Below are 20859 nucleotides of genomic sequence, written 5' to 3'. Positions count from 1 at the left end.
GGGGCGGGGTGCCCAGCTATGGTACCTAAGGGACCCTAGACTTCTGGAGCCCCTTCAGCCCAAGGTCGGGGCTGGGGGGGTAGAGAGAAGCCTGAGGGAGGTGTGGGTTTAAAGGGCTGTCTGGACCTCCCAGGGTGGTGCCCGAGGCCAAGCTCAGCGGGGAGGGCATGAACTCATGGCCCCCGCCCCAGGCCACTGTCCTGAGGACAATGACCTGGGCCTTCCCTGGCTGGGCCCTGGGGGTTTACAGGGTGGAATGGGAGGAGAGGCGGATCCGGGCTATTCATAGGCGGGGGTTTTATAGATCTTTTCCCACCCTTTGGTGCTGTCTGGGAGATTGATCGGCTAATAAGGCATTTCTGTTCCAGTCCAGAGGGTGTGAAAAAAGAAGGAGGCGGCCATCAGCCGAGCCCGGGGGCGGAAGGAAACTCCTGTAAAACTAGACGTTCCCAGGACCAGCACTGGTAGCTGAGAGCCTCCTGCCAGGATGGCGGGTGGGGATCGGGCACCCTGGTGTCGGAGCACGGGTGCAGAGGACCTGCCGGAGCAGCCCACGCTTGGGAGCCGGGCCTGGGAAGGGCTGGTGATAGCAACAAGACCGGCGTGTGTGTGCGTGTGCGTGTGCGCGCGCGCGCGCGCATGCGTGATGCAAAGCAGAACGCAGAAATGCAGGTAAAAGCCTCTCCGGCCGCAGGTTTCCATCTGTCCCACACAGCGCACGTGAAACTGCCCTGGTGGAGATAAAATGAGCCCAGGGCTTTGGCTCCTCAGCCCCCAGGACTGGGAAGGGACGGAGAACTCTCAAAAGGCTCGTCCCGCCACCTGCTCCAGCTCCCTGAGTCACTTCCGATGGCTCTGCCACTTTACTCCGCTGTCACACTGAGGGGGTGCAGGATGCCGCGGTTTCTCTTTTCTTAAGCCTCCTTGTGCTTCTTCTGCCGGCCTATGGCGGTGGCTCCTCTGCCAGAGCCCAGCCCAGAAAGCGTTCCTGTCTGTGGGCGGTGCGGGAGGTTGCCGGAACCGCATGTGGTTGGGCCCTGGCAGTACTGCCAAGAGCCCCGTGTTCCAGAAAGTTCTTTTCCGTTCTAACAGTCTTCCCTTGTTGCACCGGGTCTGGCAGAACAGGCCTCGGGGGCAGGAAGTGTCCTAGGACTGGAGAGGATACTCCCGGAGATGGGAAAGGCAGAAGGAAAGGAAGCCCTCTGGGCTAAGACCTCAGCGCTCCTCAGCCTGATGCTTCAGGCTCCACCACCCGACCGCCTGATTTCAGTCTCCCAGGACTTGAACATCAGGTACGGTAAGGAGAGGCTCTCAAAGTAAGTGTGTGTCATGGGGATAAATGAGAGGATAATTGGGATGTTGGGTCATGGCCCACACCCTGCTCCCACCGGGGATGCTCGGGAAACCCCAGTCCTCAGGCCATCTTCCCTGTAAGTCTGGCATCTGGATGCAACCAGGTTGTCTTTTAGTAGAAGACTCAATGTTCAAGGCTAGAACATAAGTCCCTTAAATAAGCTGTAAAATGGCATGGTGCTGAGCAAAGTGCGGGAAATACCAGGGAGGGTGTCCCCTTGTGCAGCTCCAGGTGGCCCTGAACCCCCGTTCCCTCCTAGCACCGGTTGACATAAGCCTGTCTTGCAACAGGCAAACCTGAATCCACCTGTATGTGTTGCTGAATACAATTTTTTTTTTCTTGGTATACATCAAAGATGCAAACAAATAGAAACAATATGCAGAGCAAAAAGTAGGTTTCCCGCCACATGTTCACCTGGTCCCTTCTCCAAAACCTTCACCATTAGGAGCTTGACGGGCCTGGCCCCGCACAGACTGACTCCACAGATGCACTCTGGTAAGCGCACGTCCACGGCCCCGGCTCTGTGCCCACATGGGAGCAGAGCGCACACCGATCTTTCCACGTGACAGACTTTCAAGATTGGCTCGCAGGAGGAGCTTGACTTCTGTTTGGACGTTCCTGTGGTCTGAACATCACACCCTTCAGGAGGCAGTAGTGGCACATAGCTGGTGGGCTCCTTTGCTCAGAGCCCGGCCTGCCAGACGTCGTCTGTGCATCTCCCTGGGTTTGTTTCCTCATCTGTAAACTGGATAACTCTGTTAGGTGGTTGTGAGAATTTGATGAATGAATTGATGTAAAACCCTGATAACAGGGCCTAGCATCAACTGTTAGGGTGTGTGTTCCTCTTTGTTCATTTGTTGGTCTGTTTAACCGTCCCTTTACCGCGGGGCCTTCGAGCTGTTTCAGTGAGCGCCTATTTGAAACAGTGCTGCAGGAAGTCTCCCTGGGCATTCTGGGTATTCACGGCACCAGTGTGTCTGTGGGTGGGTTCCGGCGGGGTCCGTGCAACCCGAAATGGAAAACGGTGGCTCTGAAGAACTGGATATTGGTTAATGGAGAACAGGATATGTAAAATTTTTTTATTTAATATTTTAATTTTGGAAAATTTACATAAGAAAATTTACTGTCTTAACCATTTTCAAGCATACAGTGCAGTGGCATTAAGTACCTTCCCAGTGTTGTGCGACCATCACCACCGCCTGTCCACAGAACTTTTTCATCTCCCCAGGGTGAAACTCTGTCCCCAATAAACACTAACTTCCATCCCCAGACCGCCCCCTCCCTGCCCCTGGCAACCTCCATTCTGTCTCTATAAATTTGTCTACTCTGGGCACCTCTTATAAATATTGTGTGTAATCACACAGTATTTGTCTTTTTGTGTCTGGCTTTGTTCACTTAACAAAATATTCTCAAGTTTTGTCCATGCTATAGCAGGTGTCAGAGCCTCATTCCTGGTAATATTCCTCTGTCCGGATAGACCCCTGTGTTGATCCACTGATCTGTCGATGGACCCTTGGATCGTTTCCATCTTTGGCTGCTGTGTAGAGCCACAGGGAACATGGTGGACAAATACTCCCCTGGGTTCCTGCTTTCAGTTCTTTCAGGGATACACCTAAAAGTGGAATTGCTGGATCATATGGCGATTCTGTTACCACACTGTTTTGGGGATGTATACATTTTATTTTTTAAATTTTACTTAAAAATTTTTTTTTAATTTTATTTTTGAGAGAGAGAGGCAGAGGTCGAGTTGGGGAGGGGCAGAGAGAGAGGGAGACACAGAATCTGAAGCAGGCTCCAGGCTGTCAGCACAGAGCCTGATGTGGGGCTTGAACTCACGAACCACAAGATCACAACCTGAGCTGAAGTCAGATGCTTAACTGACTGAGCCACCCAGGTGCCCCAGGGATGTATACATTTTAAATATTACAACATGACCACTTGTCCTTCTCTCTGTATGTGGGACACTGCCTGTGTCCCACCCCTCACCCATCTGGCTGTGTCAGTCCTTTTGGCTTTTCCAACCATATCGATATGGGACAAAAAATTGAGTTTCTCATAGCCGTGTTAAATATTTTTTAAAAGTCTTGCCAGAGTCCTTTGTATTTCTCCTGTTAATTGTGTGCAGTGTTTGTATCACTGGCCCATCAGTCTCTGGGTTGGGAGGCCTTCTATTGATGTAGAAGAGCTTTTACAGTTAGAAACTTGGTTATTTTGTTTTTAAATTTTTATTTTTTTATTTATTTGGGGGGTGCAGAGAAAGAGGGAGAGAGAGAATCCCATGCTAGGTGTGGAACCTGACATGTGGCTCTATCTCACAAACCATGAGATCATGATCTGAGCCAAAACCAAGATCAAGAGTCAGACAACCAACTAAGCCATGCAGGTGCCCTGGATTTTTGGCTAAAGTTTCTGTATGGTCAATTTTATTTGTCTTCTGTGGTTTCTGGGGTTTCTTTTAAAAAAAAAAAATGTTTATTTTTGAGAGAGAGACAGAGCCAGCAGGGGAGGAGCAGAGAGAGAGGGAGAGAAAGAATTGCAAGCAAGGCTGCACTTACAGCACAGAATCCGATGCAGGGCTCAAACCCACAAACTGTGAGATCATGCCCTGAGCTGAAACCAAGACTGACTGAGCCACCCAGGTGTCCTGGTTTCTGGGTTTTCTTTTTTAATGTTTATTTATTTTGAGGGAGAGAGAATGTGAGCAGGGGAGGAGCAGAGACAGAGAGAGAGAGAGAGAGAGAGAGAGAGAGAATCCTAAGCAGGCTCTATGCTGTGAGCACAGAGCCCAGCTCGGCTCAATCTCATAAACTGTAAGGTCATGACCCTAGGTGAAATCAAGAATTGGACACTTAACTGACTGAGCTACCCAGGTGCCCGTGGGTTTTCTATCTTACATAGAAAGTGCTCCCATTTGGCTGAAGGGCCCCAAATGGAGAATTTGTGGAAGTTTCCATGTGATATGGGTGGGACCTCAGGCCCTCCCCACCTCGGGCAGGGAAAGACCCCCTTCCCTCCTCCCTGGCCTCCCCACAAAGGACTAAGAGGCCTTCTTGGAAGCTGTGGCCCTGGGACTTCGACTTGCAGACCCAGGCAGGGACGTGGGTGTGGGGGAGGGGGAAGCAAGGAATTCTAAATGAGATAGAAAAACATTCTTTCTACATCAGGGAGGTTCTGCTTCTATAAACGGCTTTTTATTTATCTTAGTAATAGGCTCTCTTCCCAGAGTAACCGCAGCCTTCCTACCACCCAGTTCCAAGCAGAACTGCCAGAGCCTTCTGTGGAGAGAACCCCAGCCCAGACTTCAAGATGCTGACATTTGGTAAAGAAAGAGGGTTGGACGTTTTATTTTGGAATGTGTCTTTTCATCAAAGAAGTGGAGATCCAACTGGATTTCCCGTCATCATCTTTTCCCTGTTGATCAAAATGCTTTTATCATATACTAAATCCCTTTACAGATCAATTCAAACAATAATTATTGGGCATCTTTGATATGCCTGCAACTATCTCAGGCACCTGTAGTGGAGACAAGAATAGACAAAAGGTGTAAGTAGATTACCTGGTGTCTAGGAGTGGTGTGTCGGGGACAAGAGCCAAGGTAGTGCAGGGTGAGAAGTGGAGGAGAGTGGAGTGCAGTTGTCAATGTCAGGGAGGCCTCATGGAGACGGTGACCTGTGAGCAGACAAGGGAACTGGCCTGCATGTCTAGGAGGTTCAGGACAGCCCGTTCAAAGGCCCCGGTGTTGGAGTATGCCATGTGTGCAGTCACTGTTGGGGGCCCATGTGGTGGTGGTGGTAGGTGGGTGAAGGAGTTGCAGAGAAAATTAGGAGAAGTCAGAGAGTAAAAGGGGTCCAGGTTGTGTGGGGCCTTAAAGCCATTTTAAGAATGTTGGGTTTTACCCAGCGTGAAGTGCGGAGCACTTGGAATGCCTGGAACAGCGGCATGCCACGTTGCACTGGAGAGAGAGCCCTAAGGCTGCTTGCAGCAAGGTGGGCAGGAGCAGGGAGGCCAGGCAGATGACGGTGTCTAAGAGTGGAGGGCAAGAAATGGTCAGAATATTCTAATGGCTTGGATGTGGGAGTGAGAGAGAGAAGAATCAAGAGTAACTACAGAATTGGGTCTCAGTCACTGGAAAGATGGAGTTACCATCCACTGACGTGGGAAGATCGTGGGTTTAGTGGGGTGGCATGGAACTGGTGGCATCGGCTTTGCACGTGTTAATTTGAGATGGTCAACCGACCTCCAGGGGATGTCCAGTGGGTAGTGGGACGTCCAGGCCTGTGGTCCAGGAGAGGGTGTGGCCCCTCTGCACAAAGATACTACGTGAAGGCCCAGTGCAGGGAAAGTACACAGGGCAGAGGTGCAAAGATGAAGCCTGGGAGCGCTCCCCGGGAAAAGGTCAGGGGACAAGCAGGGACCAGCTCTCCAGCTGAGGGGAAGCCCTAGAATGTTCTGCCAGCCAAGGGAAAACTGGCAGGGAGGAAACAGGGACTGACGGGATTAGAGGCTGCCCAGGCCTCTAAGGTGCGGGACCTGAGGACTTCTGGCTGGGTCCATGAGGAGGGGCTCGCCACCCAGGTGGGGGTCTCTGTGTGCAGCTCCCTTGGTGCTACCACACTGTGGTCACACTGCAGCCTTAAAGCGCATGCCAGTGCTTGTTCCATCTCTTTATACCGCATTACACTTTACTGTCAGATTTTTCCTGCCTGTTCCTGATTGCTTATTTTTTCCCTAAGAATTTTGGATTCAGATTATCTAGTTCTATTAGGATCCGATTAAGTCTAATTTACATGTCTGAAACTGTTTGTGTTTCTCTCCAGGATGTCTTTCCGGAAACAACAAACCCCCAGCTAGAGCAATGGTTCTCCACCGGAGGGTGAGGGGGGCTCCCCCCAGACATTCTGGAGAGAGTCTTGTCGCCGCTGGGCTGGCACGTAGTGGGGAGAGGCCAGGGATGCTGCTAACACCCTCCAGCGCACATGACACCCCCACATGGATGCACCTGCTCTACACTGTCAATCGCGCCACACTGGAGAAACTCGGCCTCAGGTGTCTGCGCACTGGCTCTCTGCCAAGGGCCCTTCTCTACCTCTTCTGGATTAGTAGTCGGGCTGTTTCATGGTACTCAACCTTCTCGAATGCTAAAGAGTAGGTGATACATATTGTGGAGTTTTTATTCTCTCTAGCTGCCTAGGCCCTGACCCCTTCCTGTAAGTAGGAGACCACTGGTATCCAAGGTGTCCAGTAATGTCATGGAAGCAAAATAAGCCAGACACGTGCTTTTCCAGGTGCCCTTCCAGCCAACGTACAGGTTGTCAGATGCACTGGTGCCCCACAGTGGGGACAGGGACTGTGTCCCTGTGGGGGTGGTGGGCCTCGCACAAACAAGCCACAAAGGTTCTATGTGGCAGGATTTGGTGGCGACAGCAGGTTCCTCACAGGTCATTCTGAAGCCAGGTCTGGGCACTGTTGTTAGCTGCCTGGCACCAAGTCCTGTCTGCCTGACAATTCTGTAGGCTTTTAGATACTTTTGATCAGTTCCCTTTTACTTTTAACATTGTGTCCAATCCTGTGGCTTGCCACCAAGAATCCCAGCTGATATCCGTGGATTCGTCATAGTGAGGGAAACACCAGAGGCCAGTGAGATGTTCAACACTGATTTAACTCTGCTTTTCTACAGAAAAGTTAAATGTGAAACTTTCCGCATAAAAGAATCCGAGTGCCCTACCCAAAACCCCAAATACAGGAAGTTATCATCATGATTATGTTGCGACTGGGGAAAAGAAAGGCTGACATTGTAGACTTCATTACCAGTCTGTGTATGAGGGATAGGATTTGGACTCATGGTATAAAATTGTGGAATTGGATTTAAGAAGAAGGCCTTACCACACACATACTTATTTTGCCTTGCTTTTGGTTCTTTAGGAGTAAAGTGGCTTGGTGTGGAGTAATAAGTGACAAGTGTTTTGACAGTCTGTGGAATCCATGTGAAAACCAGTGTCAGGCAAGGAAAAGGCTATTGCCAGCACTGCTGACGGGGCGGGGCGGGAGGGAGGGGGACAGGAGGGAAGAGAGTAAAAGAAGGGAGAGAAGCACAGAAAATTCATGTCTCTGCTTCCCTGGAAGCAAAATCAATTCGCATTCCTTGTCAAACAAGGACCAGCGTTCCTCACATTCGCCCCCTGCCCCTCTGGGTAACAGGACAGGCTCCGTTCTGATCTCCTTCACATCTCTGGCCACCGCGGTGGTCCCCCCTTTCAAGCCTCTGCTCGTGACTTCTCCACCGTGACAGAAGGTATGGTTTCCTCCTGCCCTGTAGACATGTTTCCATTTTTGTCCCAGCATCCTTGTCCCACCAGTGAGCAACGGGGCCAAGAAGTGCTAAAAATGCACAATGACATGAACAGCCCAGGACAGTTCAGCAAGGGGCTTCTTCAGAGACACATCTTGGCCACCTGCCCCCTGCTTGCTCAGGTGCCTCTGGCCAACGGAGAGGTGTGGGGTGGCACATCAGGAAGCAGAGCGACCATCCAGGAAACCCATGCCAGCTGTCTGACTGCAGAACCAGGGTGGGCTGGGTCCGGCAGATGCCACTGAATGGGGGGGGGGAGGGGCGGGGGGATTCCATCCCATGACTCCTAGGGGACCCTGTGGAGGCTGCAGCATGAGGGTCACAAGTCTGGGGAACAGTGGTGTGCACAGCGGGTGTGGGCTGTGCTTTGTCAGACGAGCTCCATCTTTAGAATCGGGAAGAACAATGTATACAGGCCAGTTCCATTTACACTGGGTGGTAGTATGGGAGGCTGGCTTACAGAAGAGAAAGACCTGTACGATGCACGTCGTTTTGTTCCAGCAGCCCCTGCCAACCGCCTCCCTGCAGCCCCCTCCCTTCTTCCCTGGCTGTGGGACCCCAGTTTGTAGGTATCTGACAGCAAGATTCTCAGGCCCAAAGGCTACGCCAAATTGGTCTTTTCTAGGGGCAGGTCTATACAGGTTTTGTGTGGCCTGAGCTCCCATAATTGAGGAGAGAAGGGAAGTTTTTTTCTGAGAAAGACTGTACTCTTTAGTGAATACAAACTCACATGTATTGTGACTTATTTATAATGAAAAAATAAATTCCAGATTTAAAAGAGCTAACATGCCACACGCCATGAAGTACCAGTGGGTGCTCTTTGCATTAATATGTGGCCAGTCATGCCTTTCCTCTCCAGTTTTTGGCAGCTCTGTCCTCTGATCACCTCTTGTTGGCACAGTGATTTTATACATTCCCACAGTCTCTCCAGCACGCTTACCTAAAACTTCATTACTAAGACTTTAGAAAGCTCTACTCAGCTTCCCGGCTTGCTGTGGGGAACACAGAATTGTAGAGCTGTTGTCAGGTCTCCAAAAACCTCTATCAAGTTCACCCCAGACCCAAGCCAGAGGTCTTGGAAGGACTCTTCACACTTCCTCATTGTTGCTCCTGTGCACCTGCGGGCCTGTGGTGGCACAGGCCACCCTTCTGCTGTGCCATAGCCCCTGGGCCAGCACCAGCTGAACTGGTCGGGCTGGTGCCGGCATTCTTGGAAGCTGGTCCTCCACAGTAACTTCACTGTGCCTCGAAGTGGTGCTGAACCAACTTGGCTTCTCTCAGCTGGATCGCAGAAGGTGCACACTGCCCAGGGGCAGGGGGGACAGTAGGAGCACACGGAGGCATTTTTGCCAGTTGCAGTTAACGTTTCTTTACAGATTTTACACAACAGACGACCATGGGAGCACAATGCCGGGGCCTCTCCCGGGGCCTGGGGAGGGGCCAGGTGGTGCAAGGCCCTGAAGCTCAAGCCTCATTAGTGTCCCAATAAATCTTAGCAACAGGGTGGCAGCAAGCCCCATTCTGAGGCGGCTGGGTCTGCCAATGACATGAGGGTCTGGTGTGGGCTTGCAAGCAGAGACACGAGAGCCTTCTTGGAGGCTGTCAGGCCTGGGCTTGGCAGCTTTCTTGAACTTGGAGAGAAAAGCCAGAACTCCAGTGAAGCTGATCTGCAGCCATGACATTGTTGAGTGGCTGAATTAGCCACCTCTCTGGGTTTTGTGTGTCTGACACCATCAGGTGTCTTGCCTGTTTAAGCCACTCTTCACTGGATATTCTGCTGGCGGAAGCCAAAGGCACGTGCCTGGCACAGACCCTGTGCTGGAAAGAAACCCAGTCTGGTCAACCCCACATACAGCCTCTGGGCCTCAGCCCTGCTGCTTAATGCACGCTGTAGGCCTCCGTGCTCCTGGCTCTCCAACGGGGGGAGGGGGGACAAGGCTCAGTGGCCTACAGGGCCTTCGCTTTGCTCATGCCACCTGCCTTGATGTGTATTCTCACCAGAGCCCTTTTCTAGCGAGATCTTCTTTCAAGAAACTGAAAAACACCCATGTCTCCAGACTTTCCCCCCCAAATCCAAGGCAACTGAATGAGGAGGTGGAGTTTCCAGCCTGCCCCTGGCTTTCTCTGCCCTGACTGGGTTTCCTTACTGGTAGCTGGGTATGGGCTTGCTCGGGAGTGGAGGGTGCACAAGGTGTCTGTCTTCTGGGGTTGTCAAGTGGAGGGTGTCGCTTCCCACCTTTCTGCCCTGTGCCCCCCTCCATCTGCCCTTTGGGAGGTTCCCTGCCCCTCAGAGAAGTGAATGGAATGATGGGGTAACCCCTTCTAAAGTGATGACCAGGGCCTGACTGCCTGTGAGGCTTTGCAGCTGCCCCTCCAGTTTGCGGAGCAGTCCTATTTTCCTTGGTTTCCCCCGTGGAGCATTCTCCCTCGTTAGTGGGAAAGGGCAAGGAGAGAAAACAAAATCAGTACACAAACCAGTGCCTCCTATTCCCTTCATGAAAGCCTTCACAGACAATGAAGGTTCACTTGAGACCCAAGAACCGCTTGGCTGCCAGATCAGATAGTCTGGTCAGGTGCTGACTCACATGTCCAAGGCTTGAGAGAACTTAGAGGCTTTGTAAAGGAACTGAAGATACTACAAACAGGCTGAGGTAAGGTCAGGACAGGAAGGAACCTTCCAGAAATGCAGTTTCAACAGTCTGAGGTGGGTAACAGTCTTGTTTATATTGTTTGCTGTGGAATACAGCATGACTGGATTTCTAGTGGGAGCACACCCACAAGGGAATTTGATTCCTGGTGGGAATCAAGCTTTAGGGACTATTCACAGCCACTAAGCAGATTCCCTTCTTCATGCCCACAGAGGCTGGTCACAGCTTCCATGGCAAACAACATAGGAGAGATATCCTTGACTCTAAATGAAGCCTAAAACTCCTTTATCAAAACTACTACACATTTTGAGGAAGACTTTTTCTATGAAAGTAAGAATGCTGGTAGTCATGACTAAAGTATTTTATCAGTGCACTGTTCAAACTGCAGTATTTCTCAAAAGCTAAAAGTTCTTGAATTTTTCAGATCTTTAGGTAGATCCATATACCGAAACGGAAACTCCCCTAAAACCACGACCTCTAATACAACAAAACGCTACTCACATCTCAAATAGGAGCTCAAATTGCAGGAGACTCAGAGATTAACACTAACAAAGTAGCCATAAAAGTCCTGACTGATTCGACCCACACACAAGAGTGTGTACACACAAAAGAGTACACAATCAATGCATATGAAGAATAAACTTGAAGAGCACCTGGGTGTCTTGATCTCAGCTCAGGTCATGATCTCATGGTTTGTTGAGTTTGAGCCCCACATCGGACTCTGCACTGATAGTGCCTGCTTGGGATTCTCTCCCTCTCCCTCTGCCCCTCTCCTGCTTGCTCACTCGAAGATTAAACTTAAAAAAAAAAAGAAAAAAGTGAGGTCCTGGGAGGATTTTAGCTCATGTAAGAAAAAAAACAAACTTGGAAGGGAAAAAATTTTCAACTGATGTGAAATAAATATTAGGGTTACTTATTTTTTTTAAAATTTTTTTAAATATTTATTTATTTTTGAGAGACAGAGAAAGACAGAGCATGTGCAGGGGAGGGGCAGAGAGAGAGGGAGTCACAGAATCAGAAGCAGGCTCCAGGCTCCAAGCTGTCAGCACAGAGCCCAACGTGGGGCTCGAACCCACAAACCGTGAGATCATGACCCAAGCTGAAGTCGGATGCTCAACCAAATGAGCCACCCAGGCGCCCCTGGGGTTACCTATTCTTTATTAGGAATTTCTAATTCCCACCTCAGTTAATTAGACAACTGAAATATAATGTCTCCTTCCAGAACATATCCTATATTCTCACATCAGTCCTCTCTGAGGCAATGTGAGCTCCCTTGGTGGGAGTGTTTAGCAAACAGAAAGCAAAAAGAGTTAGCATTGGAACCGGCTTTATTTCATTGCTAAGCAGTACTGTTCTCCACAGCCGAGCTGGCTTGACTGCCCACCACAGCAGTGGCCCCAGTCACTACCACTTGCTACTGGGCCTGATGGCCTCTGCTTCCCCTCGGAGGTGCCCAAGAGACTCCTTAGTGAAGAATTTCTTAGGGAAGCAAGAGTGTGGCTTTATCTCAAAGCCCTGTGGATTAAAAGAAACACCAATAACAGTAGTCTGATTTCTGAAAAAAGAGATCTGTGGAAAAGGACTAAGTTACTTCTAAACTGATCAGTGGTTCATGACCAATTTCTCGGTCCAAAGACTTTGAACCACTCAAGTAATAGTTGTGTATCTTCATTTGATATAAGGAAAAAGGGAAATGAAAGTGTTCTCCTATTCAAGGCTTGTCTTCAGTGATTCTCTGGCAGCTGGGCTGAGCAGGTAGGGAATGCTCAAGGCACAATCTAGTCATGAACTAATAAGCCAGACTGAGTTTGGGCTAAGGAATTTGTCTTCTGACTTCATAAAATATGTTCTAGCAGCTCTCACCAAGATGTCTATGGCTCATCCTCACTACTCGTTCCACGATGAATCAGTCTCATTGTTTCGTCACGAGATCTCGGGGAGCCTGTTGCATGCACGGCAGCTCCATGTGCAGCCGGCCGATGCTGGATGTGAGCGTGCAGCTCAGCCAGGAGCTCTCGGGCCAGTTTTCTTGACCTAGGTGCTTCCAGGCAGAGGCGATCCCATCTGTACAAGGTCTGGTCAAGAAAGCCAGCAATCTCGTGGCTTAGCTCATCGGTTGGAGCCATCTGCAATGAGTACAGAGGAGAAAGAAAACTAAAACACTAACTAGACAGATTCATCTCTTTGTCCAGTGGACCAACCGGACCCGTCCTTCCCCGAAAAGCAGCTGCATTCCTGTTAGCTTTCAATGACTCTCGTTTTGTTTTCAAGGTGATGAGCAAAGACAGTCTGTTCTCAGAGGTTGGCCATCCAGGGAGCAGAGTCATTTCCTAATGATCACCCTCTTCTGACAGAATGGCCCCAGACTCACAAAGGCTACAAATAAGCCCCACATTTCCTGGAATGCCAGTCACAGGCTGTGCGAGTATTTGCTGTGGGGAAGCAGAGGCAAGCCGTGCTGCAGCCTGTCTGCAAAAGGCTCACACAAATATGAGAACTGGAAAGTGCTGAAAGGAAAATGCCACCTGTTTTCACACAAACAGCTTTATAAATGGCATTCTTGGGCTAGCAACCTGGGCCCACTTGCTTTTTAATAGACATCTAAGGTTTTAACACCTGATTCTCAAGGGAAGCAGGAAACACAGGAATTGTTAGTTCTGCTAAATACAGCCTCAAGGCATTCTTAGGTGTATTTTCCTAAGAATTTCAGCTCAGCAAAAAGGGAAGGGTGGGAATCTCACAACTGAATTGTGTTGAGTTTGCTGTGATTTTTTTTAGACACAAGCACATTAAGAAGCCCTGATTTTGACAGTAATCTACATATTCATTTTGTGTGTGGCAGTTTCTATAGACCACTCAAATATTTGATTAGCCACAGCAGCCAAAGGTCAGCTTCCTCTCCATCGCCACAGAGGGCCTTCTGGTAGGGTGACCGACCGCCCTCGGACTATCGCGTGGCCCTGGATACCCTTCAATCCAGGGCCACCACCTCTGACCGGCAGTCAAGGCACATGCTCAGGCAGCACAGGATACCGTGGGGCATACTTTGATGGCATTAGCTCTCTTCAACCTCAGCTGGGAGGGGCTCTGCTGGGGGGTGGGGGGCAGGCCACCAGCCTAGGTGGGGTTCACTGTGGCTCTTGGTGTCCATATCACCACTGCATGGTTTTTACTCAGAATCACAGATGCTGTGGGTAACCTCTGTCAGACACAGTCTGTCTCTGTGGATGAAACTGCATAAGCCTACCTGAGACACCTTAAAAGAGTTAACATACTTCCTAGACCCCAAGTGCAGAGAGACTGCCATTGATCCCAGGGCCTCCATTGGGCTGGAAGCACCGCAGTGGCACAGCCATGACAGCTGACTGTGGAGGCTGGCCACTTGGACCTCGTGTCATCTTTATGAGACAGCTCAACCTCCACACTGTTCCACTCACGGTCTCTAGTCACACGTGTCCACCTCCCTGCAGCTGAAGTAGGCAATCTGCATTGTTGGCTGAATTTAAGTTCATTTGAGTTCAACAACAACAGAACTTAACTCTGCGTTTCAGATGCTAGCTAACTTTTTACCTGTGACTGCTGTGGTCCAGCAACAAAGACAGAAGGAGAAGGAGGGAGAAACATGAGCTCAGAGCAGGACAGAAGGCAGAGAGAGCAAGCCTCAGGGGCAGGAGGAAACCGAACACCGCCTGAGCTGCTTGTGCCTCATCCGGGTCAAAGAGGTGCAGAGGAAGGGAGCACGTGAAGATGGCAAACAAGTGAGTGGGGCAAGAAACGTAGGAGCCAGAGGAGGAGAAGACTGCACTAGAAGAGACAGGGCTTCTGAAGAATGAGTTCAGTGGAAATTCTCAGAAGCCCAGGACAGGCAGAAGCTGATCGCTGGGGCCTGTGCAGGAGCCAAAGGAAGTGGTTCGTAGGGAGTGTCCTACGGCAAAGGCTGGGGCACAGGAACATAGGGAGGCCTCAAGAGACAGGGTTCAGACACGCAGCCCCCTCTGTCCACAGCATAGAGTGCTCCCCAAAGCTGGTGCTGGGAGAAGAGGGATAAGATAGGGCACAGGCCCAGGAACTGCTCTGCTCGGGCCTGAGTTCACATCAAAGCTGGGTCAGGGCTGGGGTCCTCAGGGCAGCTGGAAGAGAAAGGCCATCCTACCAAAGCCAACACTTCTACCATCTGGCCACTGCCTGCTCCCGGCCAAGCAGCCTGGCCCAGCGCTCCTGCCAGGGTGCTTCCAGAGAGAGGAACTGATGAGATGGGGGGACGAGGAGAAACCCATGAGAAGCTGGCACCATGTGGAGGACTCCTGCCCTCTGTTCTGTTTGTAGCTGCATTAGCCAGGCTGTCTTCAACCTGTCATGGGGCCACTGCAGGAAGCCTTCCAGTTAAGAAGTGTGGTATGTTACTAAAAATAGTTTCAAAACACCTGCAAGGACAGTGTCTAGGAGGCTCTCTCGGCCATGATGGGCTCCAAGGTGCCCAGACAGCTAGCACCTGCTAAGAGGCCAATGTGTAAAGAAGAACATTGGTGCTTTTCCTTCAATGATTTTTTTTTTTTTTTTTTGCAGCTGAGCGGACTTAACGATACTTTATGAAGATTCACCGGGTTTTCAAACTTCCCTCAGCCTCACGAACAGGTCCGCAGCTGGACTATTTTGTGAGAATGCACGGCACAACCTGAATTTGTGGAATACTCTAGCTCCTTATTCACGGCAGCTTCTCTGTGGGAGAGACTTAAAGGTGGTCCATTCTGAATGTGACTGTTTCCCCAGAATGGGTGAATATGTGACTGGAATAACTGGGTGTCTCTGAGGAGCATTCTCTGGGCCACTTTCTTCCTTTCACACCCCATGAGCAAGGCCAGGCCCACCATCATCTCTCTGGCCTGTAAAGCAAGGCAAACTCCAGCAAGGGTCTGCTTCTCCATTCCCAAGGTGACAGAATTGGAGACCAGCAGAACAGGAGTTCCCCAGGGAGAAGGAGGGCACAGGCTCCAGGAGGAAGGGTTTGAGTCCCAGCTGCCAGGCTTGAGAAGGCTCCCCTCAGGGCTGTGGTTCCATCCACAGGTACTGAGGACAAGGACAGAAGGTCAGAGATCAGGGGACAAAAAATGCCACCAATGCTTTCATGATTCAAAAGTGCCTGCTGTTGACTTATAATGTTGAAAAATAATTAGTTGAAAAACTAATATCCTATCAGTTTCAGGTTTACATCATAGTGATTTAATATTTTTATACATTATGAAATGATGTGATATCTAGTTATCATCTGTCATCACACAAAGTTAATACAATAATATTGACTATATTTCCCATGCTGTACATGACAGCCTCATGGACTTTATTCATTTGTTTTATTTTTTAGATTCCACATATAAGTGAAGTTGTATGATATTTGTCTTTCTCTGTGTGACATATTTCACTTAGCGTTATACCCTCTAGGTCTACACATGTTGCCACAAATGGCAAGATCTCATTCTTTTCTATGACTGAATAATATTCCATTGTGTACATATATCACTTCTTTATCCATTTATCTACTGATGGATTCTTAGGGTATTTCCATATCTTGGCTATTGTACATAATGCTGCAAAAAACATACGGGTGCATGTATCTTTTCAAATTAGTGTTTTTGTTTTCTTTAGGCAAACAACCAGTAATGGAATTACTGGATTGTAAAATAATTCTATTTTGAAATTTTTGAGGAACCTTCATACTGTTTTCCACAGTGGCTGCACCAATCTATATTCCCACAAACAGTGCACGAGGTTTCCTTTTTCTCCACATCCTCACTAACACTTGGTGTTGTCTTAATTTTAGCCATTCATACAAGGTCTAAGGTGGCATCTCACCGTGATTTGGATTCACACTTCCCTGATGATTAGGGATACTGAGCATCTCCTCATGTCTGTTGGCCATCTGTATGTCCTTCTTAGGAAAAATGTCTATTCAGGTCCTCTACCCATTTTAATTGGATAATTTGCATTTTTGGTGTTGACTTGTGTAAGTTCTTTATATATTGTGGATATTAGCTTTTTATCAGATATCATTTGCAAATATCTTCTTCCATTTAGTAGATTACCTTTTCATTTTGTTAATGGTTTCCTTCACTCTGAAAGCTTTTTACTTTGGTATAATCCCAATTGTCTATTTTTGCTTTTGTTTCCCTTGCCTGAGGAGACATATCTAGAAAAATGTTGCTGAGATCAATGTCAAAGGAATTACTACCTATGTTTTCTTCTGGGAGTTTTATGGTTGTAGGCCTCATATTTGTTTTTGATCCATTTTGGGTCTTTTTTTTGTGTGTATGGTGTAAGACAGTGGTACAGTTTCATTCTTTTGCATGTAGTTGTCCAGTTTTTCCAGCACTATTTAGTGAAGAGACTTTTCCCCATTGTAGATTCTTGCCTTTGTCATAGATTAGTTGACCATATAAGTATGGGTTTATTTCTGGGATCTCTGCTCTGTTCCAATTATCTGTGTGTCTATTTTTGAGCCAGTACCATAGTGTTTTGATTATTATAGCTTTGTAGTATATCTTGAAATCTGGGACTGGGCTTTGTTCTTTCGCAAGATTACTTTGGTTATTCAGTGTCTTTTGTGGTTCCATACAAACGTTCAGTTTATTTGTTGTAGTTCTGTGAAAAATACTATTGGTATTTTGATAGGAATAGCACTGAATCTACAGACTTCTTTGGGTAATATGGACATTAATTCTTCCAAGCTATGAGCATGGTGTATTTTTCAGTTTGTGTCATCTTCAATTTCTTTCATCAAAGTAGTACTGTTAGATTGTTTGAGATCTTTCATTGATGAAAGTAGTTTTCAGAGTATAGGTCTTTCAACTTCTTGGTTAAGTTTATTCCTGGGTATTTAATCTTTTTTGTGCAACTGTAAATGGAGTTGTCTTCTTTTTCTTTCTGCTACTTTCTTGTTAGTATATAGAAATGCAACAGATTTCTGCATATTAATTTTGTATCCTGAAACTTTATGGAATTCATTTATTCTTTAATTTTACTTTTTAAAAAATGTTTATTTATTTTTGAGACAGAGAGCACGAGCAGTGGAGTGGCAGAGAGAGAGGAGGACAGAGGATCCAAAATGGGCTCTGTGCTGACAGCAGACAGCCTGATTGATGGAGGGCTCAAACTCACAAACCATGAGATCATGATCTGACCTGATACTTAACAGACTGCACCACCCAGGCACCCCTCATTTATTAATTCTAATAGTTTTGCTGGTAGAGTCCATGGTTTTCTATGTATGGCATCATGTCATATGTGCAAACTGTGACAGTTTACTTCTTCCTTATCAATTTGGATAAATTTTATTTCTTTTTCTTGTCTGACTGCTGTAGATAGGACTTCCAGTACTATTTTGAATAAAACTGGCCAACAGTAGATGTCCTTGTTTTGTTCCCAATCTTAGAGGAAAAGCTCTCAGTTTAACTTTCTCTATTGAGTATGATGTTAGTTGTGGGTTTGTCATTTATTGAGATACCTTCCATTTAAACCTATTCTGTTGAGAGTTTTTATCATAAATGGGTGCTTAATTTTGTCAGGTGCTTTTTCTGCAAACATTAAAATGACTATGATTATTATGCTTTATTCTGTTAATGTGGTATATCACATCGATTGATTTACAAGTATTGAACTATGCTTGCATCCGTGGCATATATCCCACTTGATCATGGGGATTGTACTTTAAAAAATTTGTTTTTATTTTTGAGAGAGGGAGAGGGAGGGGAAGGGGGAGGGAGAGGGAGAGGGAGAGGGAGGGAGGGAGAGAGGGAGAGGGAGAGAGGGAGAGGGAGAGAGGGAGAGGGAGAGAGGGAGAGAGGGAGAGAGGGAGAGGGGGAGAGGGGGAGAGGGGGAGAGAGAGAGAGAGAGAGAGAGAGAGGGAGAGAGAGAGAGAATGAGGGGGAGAGGGGCAAAGAGAGAGATAAAGAATCTGGAGCAGGCTCCAGGCTCCAAGCTGTCAGCACAGAGCCTGACGCGGGGCTCAAACTCACAAACCACTCAAGATCATGACCTGAGCCAAAGTCATGGCTTTGACTGCGTTTGCCATGACTGACCCACCCAGGCACCCCATGGGAAACTGTACTTTTAATTCTGTTTTATGGCCTAATGTGTGATCTGGACAATGTTCCATGTGAAACTGAAAATTCAATTCAATTTGCTAATATTTTGCTGAGGAATTTTGAATCTATGTTCATCAATAATATTGGCCTGTAATTTTCTTTTTTTTGTGCCTTTGGTTTTGGTATGAGGGTAATGGCCTCATAGAATGTATTTGGAAGTTTTCCTTCCTCTTCCATATTTTTGGAATGGTTTGAAGAGAATAGGTATTAACTTTTCTTTAAATGTTTGGAAGAATTCACCAGTGAATCCATTTGGTCATAGATTTTTGTTTGCTGAAAGTTTTCTGAAAACTGATTCAATTTCATTATAGTAATTAGTATGTTCATATTTTCTATTTCTTCCTGATTCAATTTGGGAAGATTATGTTTCTGGGAATTTATTTATTCTAGATTGTTCAATTTGTTGGCATGTAATTTTTCATAATAGTCTCTTATAATCCTTTGTATTTTGGTGGTTCTGATTGTTACTTCTCCTCTTTCATTTCTAATGTTTATTTTTTTATTTCTGAGAGAGAGACAGAGCATGAGCGGGGCAGGGGCATTGAGAGAGGGAGACACAGAATCAAAAGCAGGTTCTGTCAGCATAGAGCCTGACAGGGGCTCAAACTCACAAACCCGAGATCATGACCTGGGCCAAAGTTGGGTGCTTAACCAACTGAGCCACCCAGTTGCCCTGTCCTCTTTCATTTCTGATTTTTTTTTTATTTCAGTTTTTTCTTTTTCTGCCTAAAGGTTTACCAATTTTGTCTAACTTTTCAAAGAACTAGCTCTTGGGTTCACTGATCTTTTTTTTTCCTTTCCTTTCCTTTTTTGTTTTTTTTTTTCCTTACACTAACTTTGGGCTTTGTTCTCTTTCAAGTTCCTTTAGGTGTAAGTTTAGATGGTTTGAGATTTTTTTTTTTTTGTTTCCTACAGTAGATCTGTATTGATATAAACTTCCCTGTTAGAACTACTTTCACGGCATCTGAAAGATTTTGGACCATTGTGTTTGCATTTTGTCTCTGTGTATTTTTCTGATAGCCTCTCTGATTTTCTTCATTGACCCATTGGTTGTTTAACAGCCGGTTGTTTAGCCTCCACATGTTTGTTTCTTATTTTTCTTTTCATTTTTTCTTGTTATTGATTTCTAGTTTCATACCATGGTTGTTGGGAAAGATGCATGGTATGATTTCAATCTTAAATTTACTGAGACCCGTTTTGTGGCCTAACGAGTGATTTATCTTGGATAATGTTCTGTGTGCACTTGAAAAGACTGTGTATTCTGGTATTTTGGGGTGTGATGTTCTGTATATATGTAAGTCCATCTGGTCTAGAGGGTCATTCAAAGACACTGTTTCCTTATTGACTTTCTGCCTGGATGATCTAGTTATTGGAATAAGTGGGATATTAAAGTCCCCTACTATTATTAGCAATTTCTCCCTTTATGTCTGTTAATATTTGCTTTATGTATTTAGATGCTTCAGTGTTGGGTACATAGATATTTATAATTATTATACCCTCTTGGTACATTAATCCCTTTACCATTACATAATGCCGTTGTCTCTTGTTACAGTCTTTGTTTTAAAACCTATTTTGTCTCATATGAGTATTATTACCTCACTTTTCTTCTTTTTTTTGTTTCCATTTGCATGAAATATATTTTTCCATTCCTTCACTTTCAGTCTGTGTCTTTAGGTCTGAAATGAGTCTCTTGTAGGCAGCATGTAGATGAGGGTCTTGAGTATTTTTAAATCCACTTCATCACCTATTGTCTTTTAATTGGAGCATTTAGACCATTTACATTTAAAGTAATTATTGATAGGTATGTATATATTGCCATTTTGTTCATTGTTTTCTGTTGTTTTTGTAGTTCTTCTCTATTCTTTCATCTCTCCTTCTCTTTCCTTATGATTGACAGCTTTCTTTAGTGTTATGCTTGGCTTTCTTTCTCTTTATTTTTTGTGTATCTACTATAGGTTTTTAGTTAATGACTACGATGAGGTTCATGCATAACATTCTAGTTATATAGCAATCTATATTAAATTGATAGTCATTTAGTTTGCACACATTCTAAAAGAACTTCCTTTTTACCATCCCATCCAAGGTTATATATGTACTACTACTTTTTGCTACTTTTGTCTCATAACCTTCAAGTTATAAGTTATTGTTCTACTATCTTTACTATGTGTTTCCTTTTACTCATGAAATTTTTTCCTTTTATAATTTTCTTATTTCTGATTATGGCCTTTTATTTTCCACTTAAAGAATTCCCTTTAACGTTTTTTTTGTAAGGCTGGTTTAGTGATGATGAACTACTTTGACTTTTCTCTGGGAAACTCTCTTTCAATTCTGAATGATAATCTTCCAAGAGAGTATTCTTGCTTGTATGTT

The 20859-nt window shown here is 46.5% G+C and overlaps 1 protein-coding gene and 1 long non-coding RNA gene across 8 annotated transcripts in view; one reads left to right on the top strand and one right to left on the bottom strand.

Moving 5' to 3' along the window:
• Nucleotides 1-7385, top strand: LOC106971482 (uncharacterized). 2 transcript variants are annotated; one of them, XR_001429673.3, is made up of 4 exons: nt 1-1292; nt 1800-2022; nt 4559-4673; nt 6172-7385. It is a non-coding gene; the product is annotated as an uncharacterized LOC106971482 (long non-coding RNA). The 2 variants fall into 2 exon arrangements; XR_008291204.1 differs by having other exon boundaries at nt 1800-4673.
• Nucleotides 7386-8125: 740 nt separating this feature from the next.
• FANCC (FA complementation group C) overlaps nt 8126-20859 on the bottom strand; it is a 265807-nt gene continuing 253073 nt past the window's right edge. For 4 of the 6 annotated variants that reach the window (XM_027048217.2, XM_027048220.2, XM_053205173.1 and 1 more), the window contains one exon: nt 11170-12477. In XM_027048217.2, coding sequence (XP_026904018.1) covers nt 12223-12477 — 255 coding nt within the window. In that variant the 3' untranslated portion in view covers nt 11170-12222. The other 2 variants (XM_027048218.2, XM_027048221.2) reach the window with 2 other exon arrangements.

Source organism: Acinonyx jubatus, chromosome D4 (genome assembly GCF_027475565.1).
Source record: "Acinonyx jubatus isolate Ajub_Pintada_27869175 chromosome D4, VMU_Ajub_asm_v1.0, whole genome shotgun sequence".
NCBI lineage: Eukaryota > Metazoa > Chordata > Mammalia > Carnivora > Felidae > Acinonyx > Acinonyx jubatus.
The sequence above is the reverse complement of the archived record's forward strand: the minus strand, read 5'-3'. Positions and strand labels throughout refer to the sequence as shown.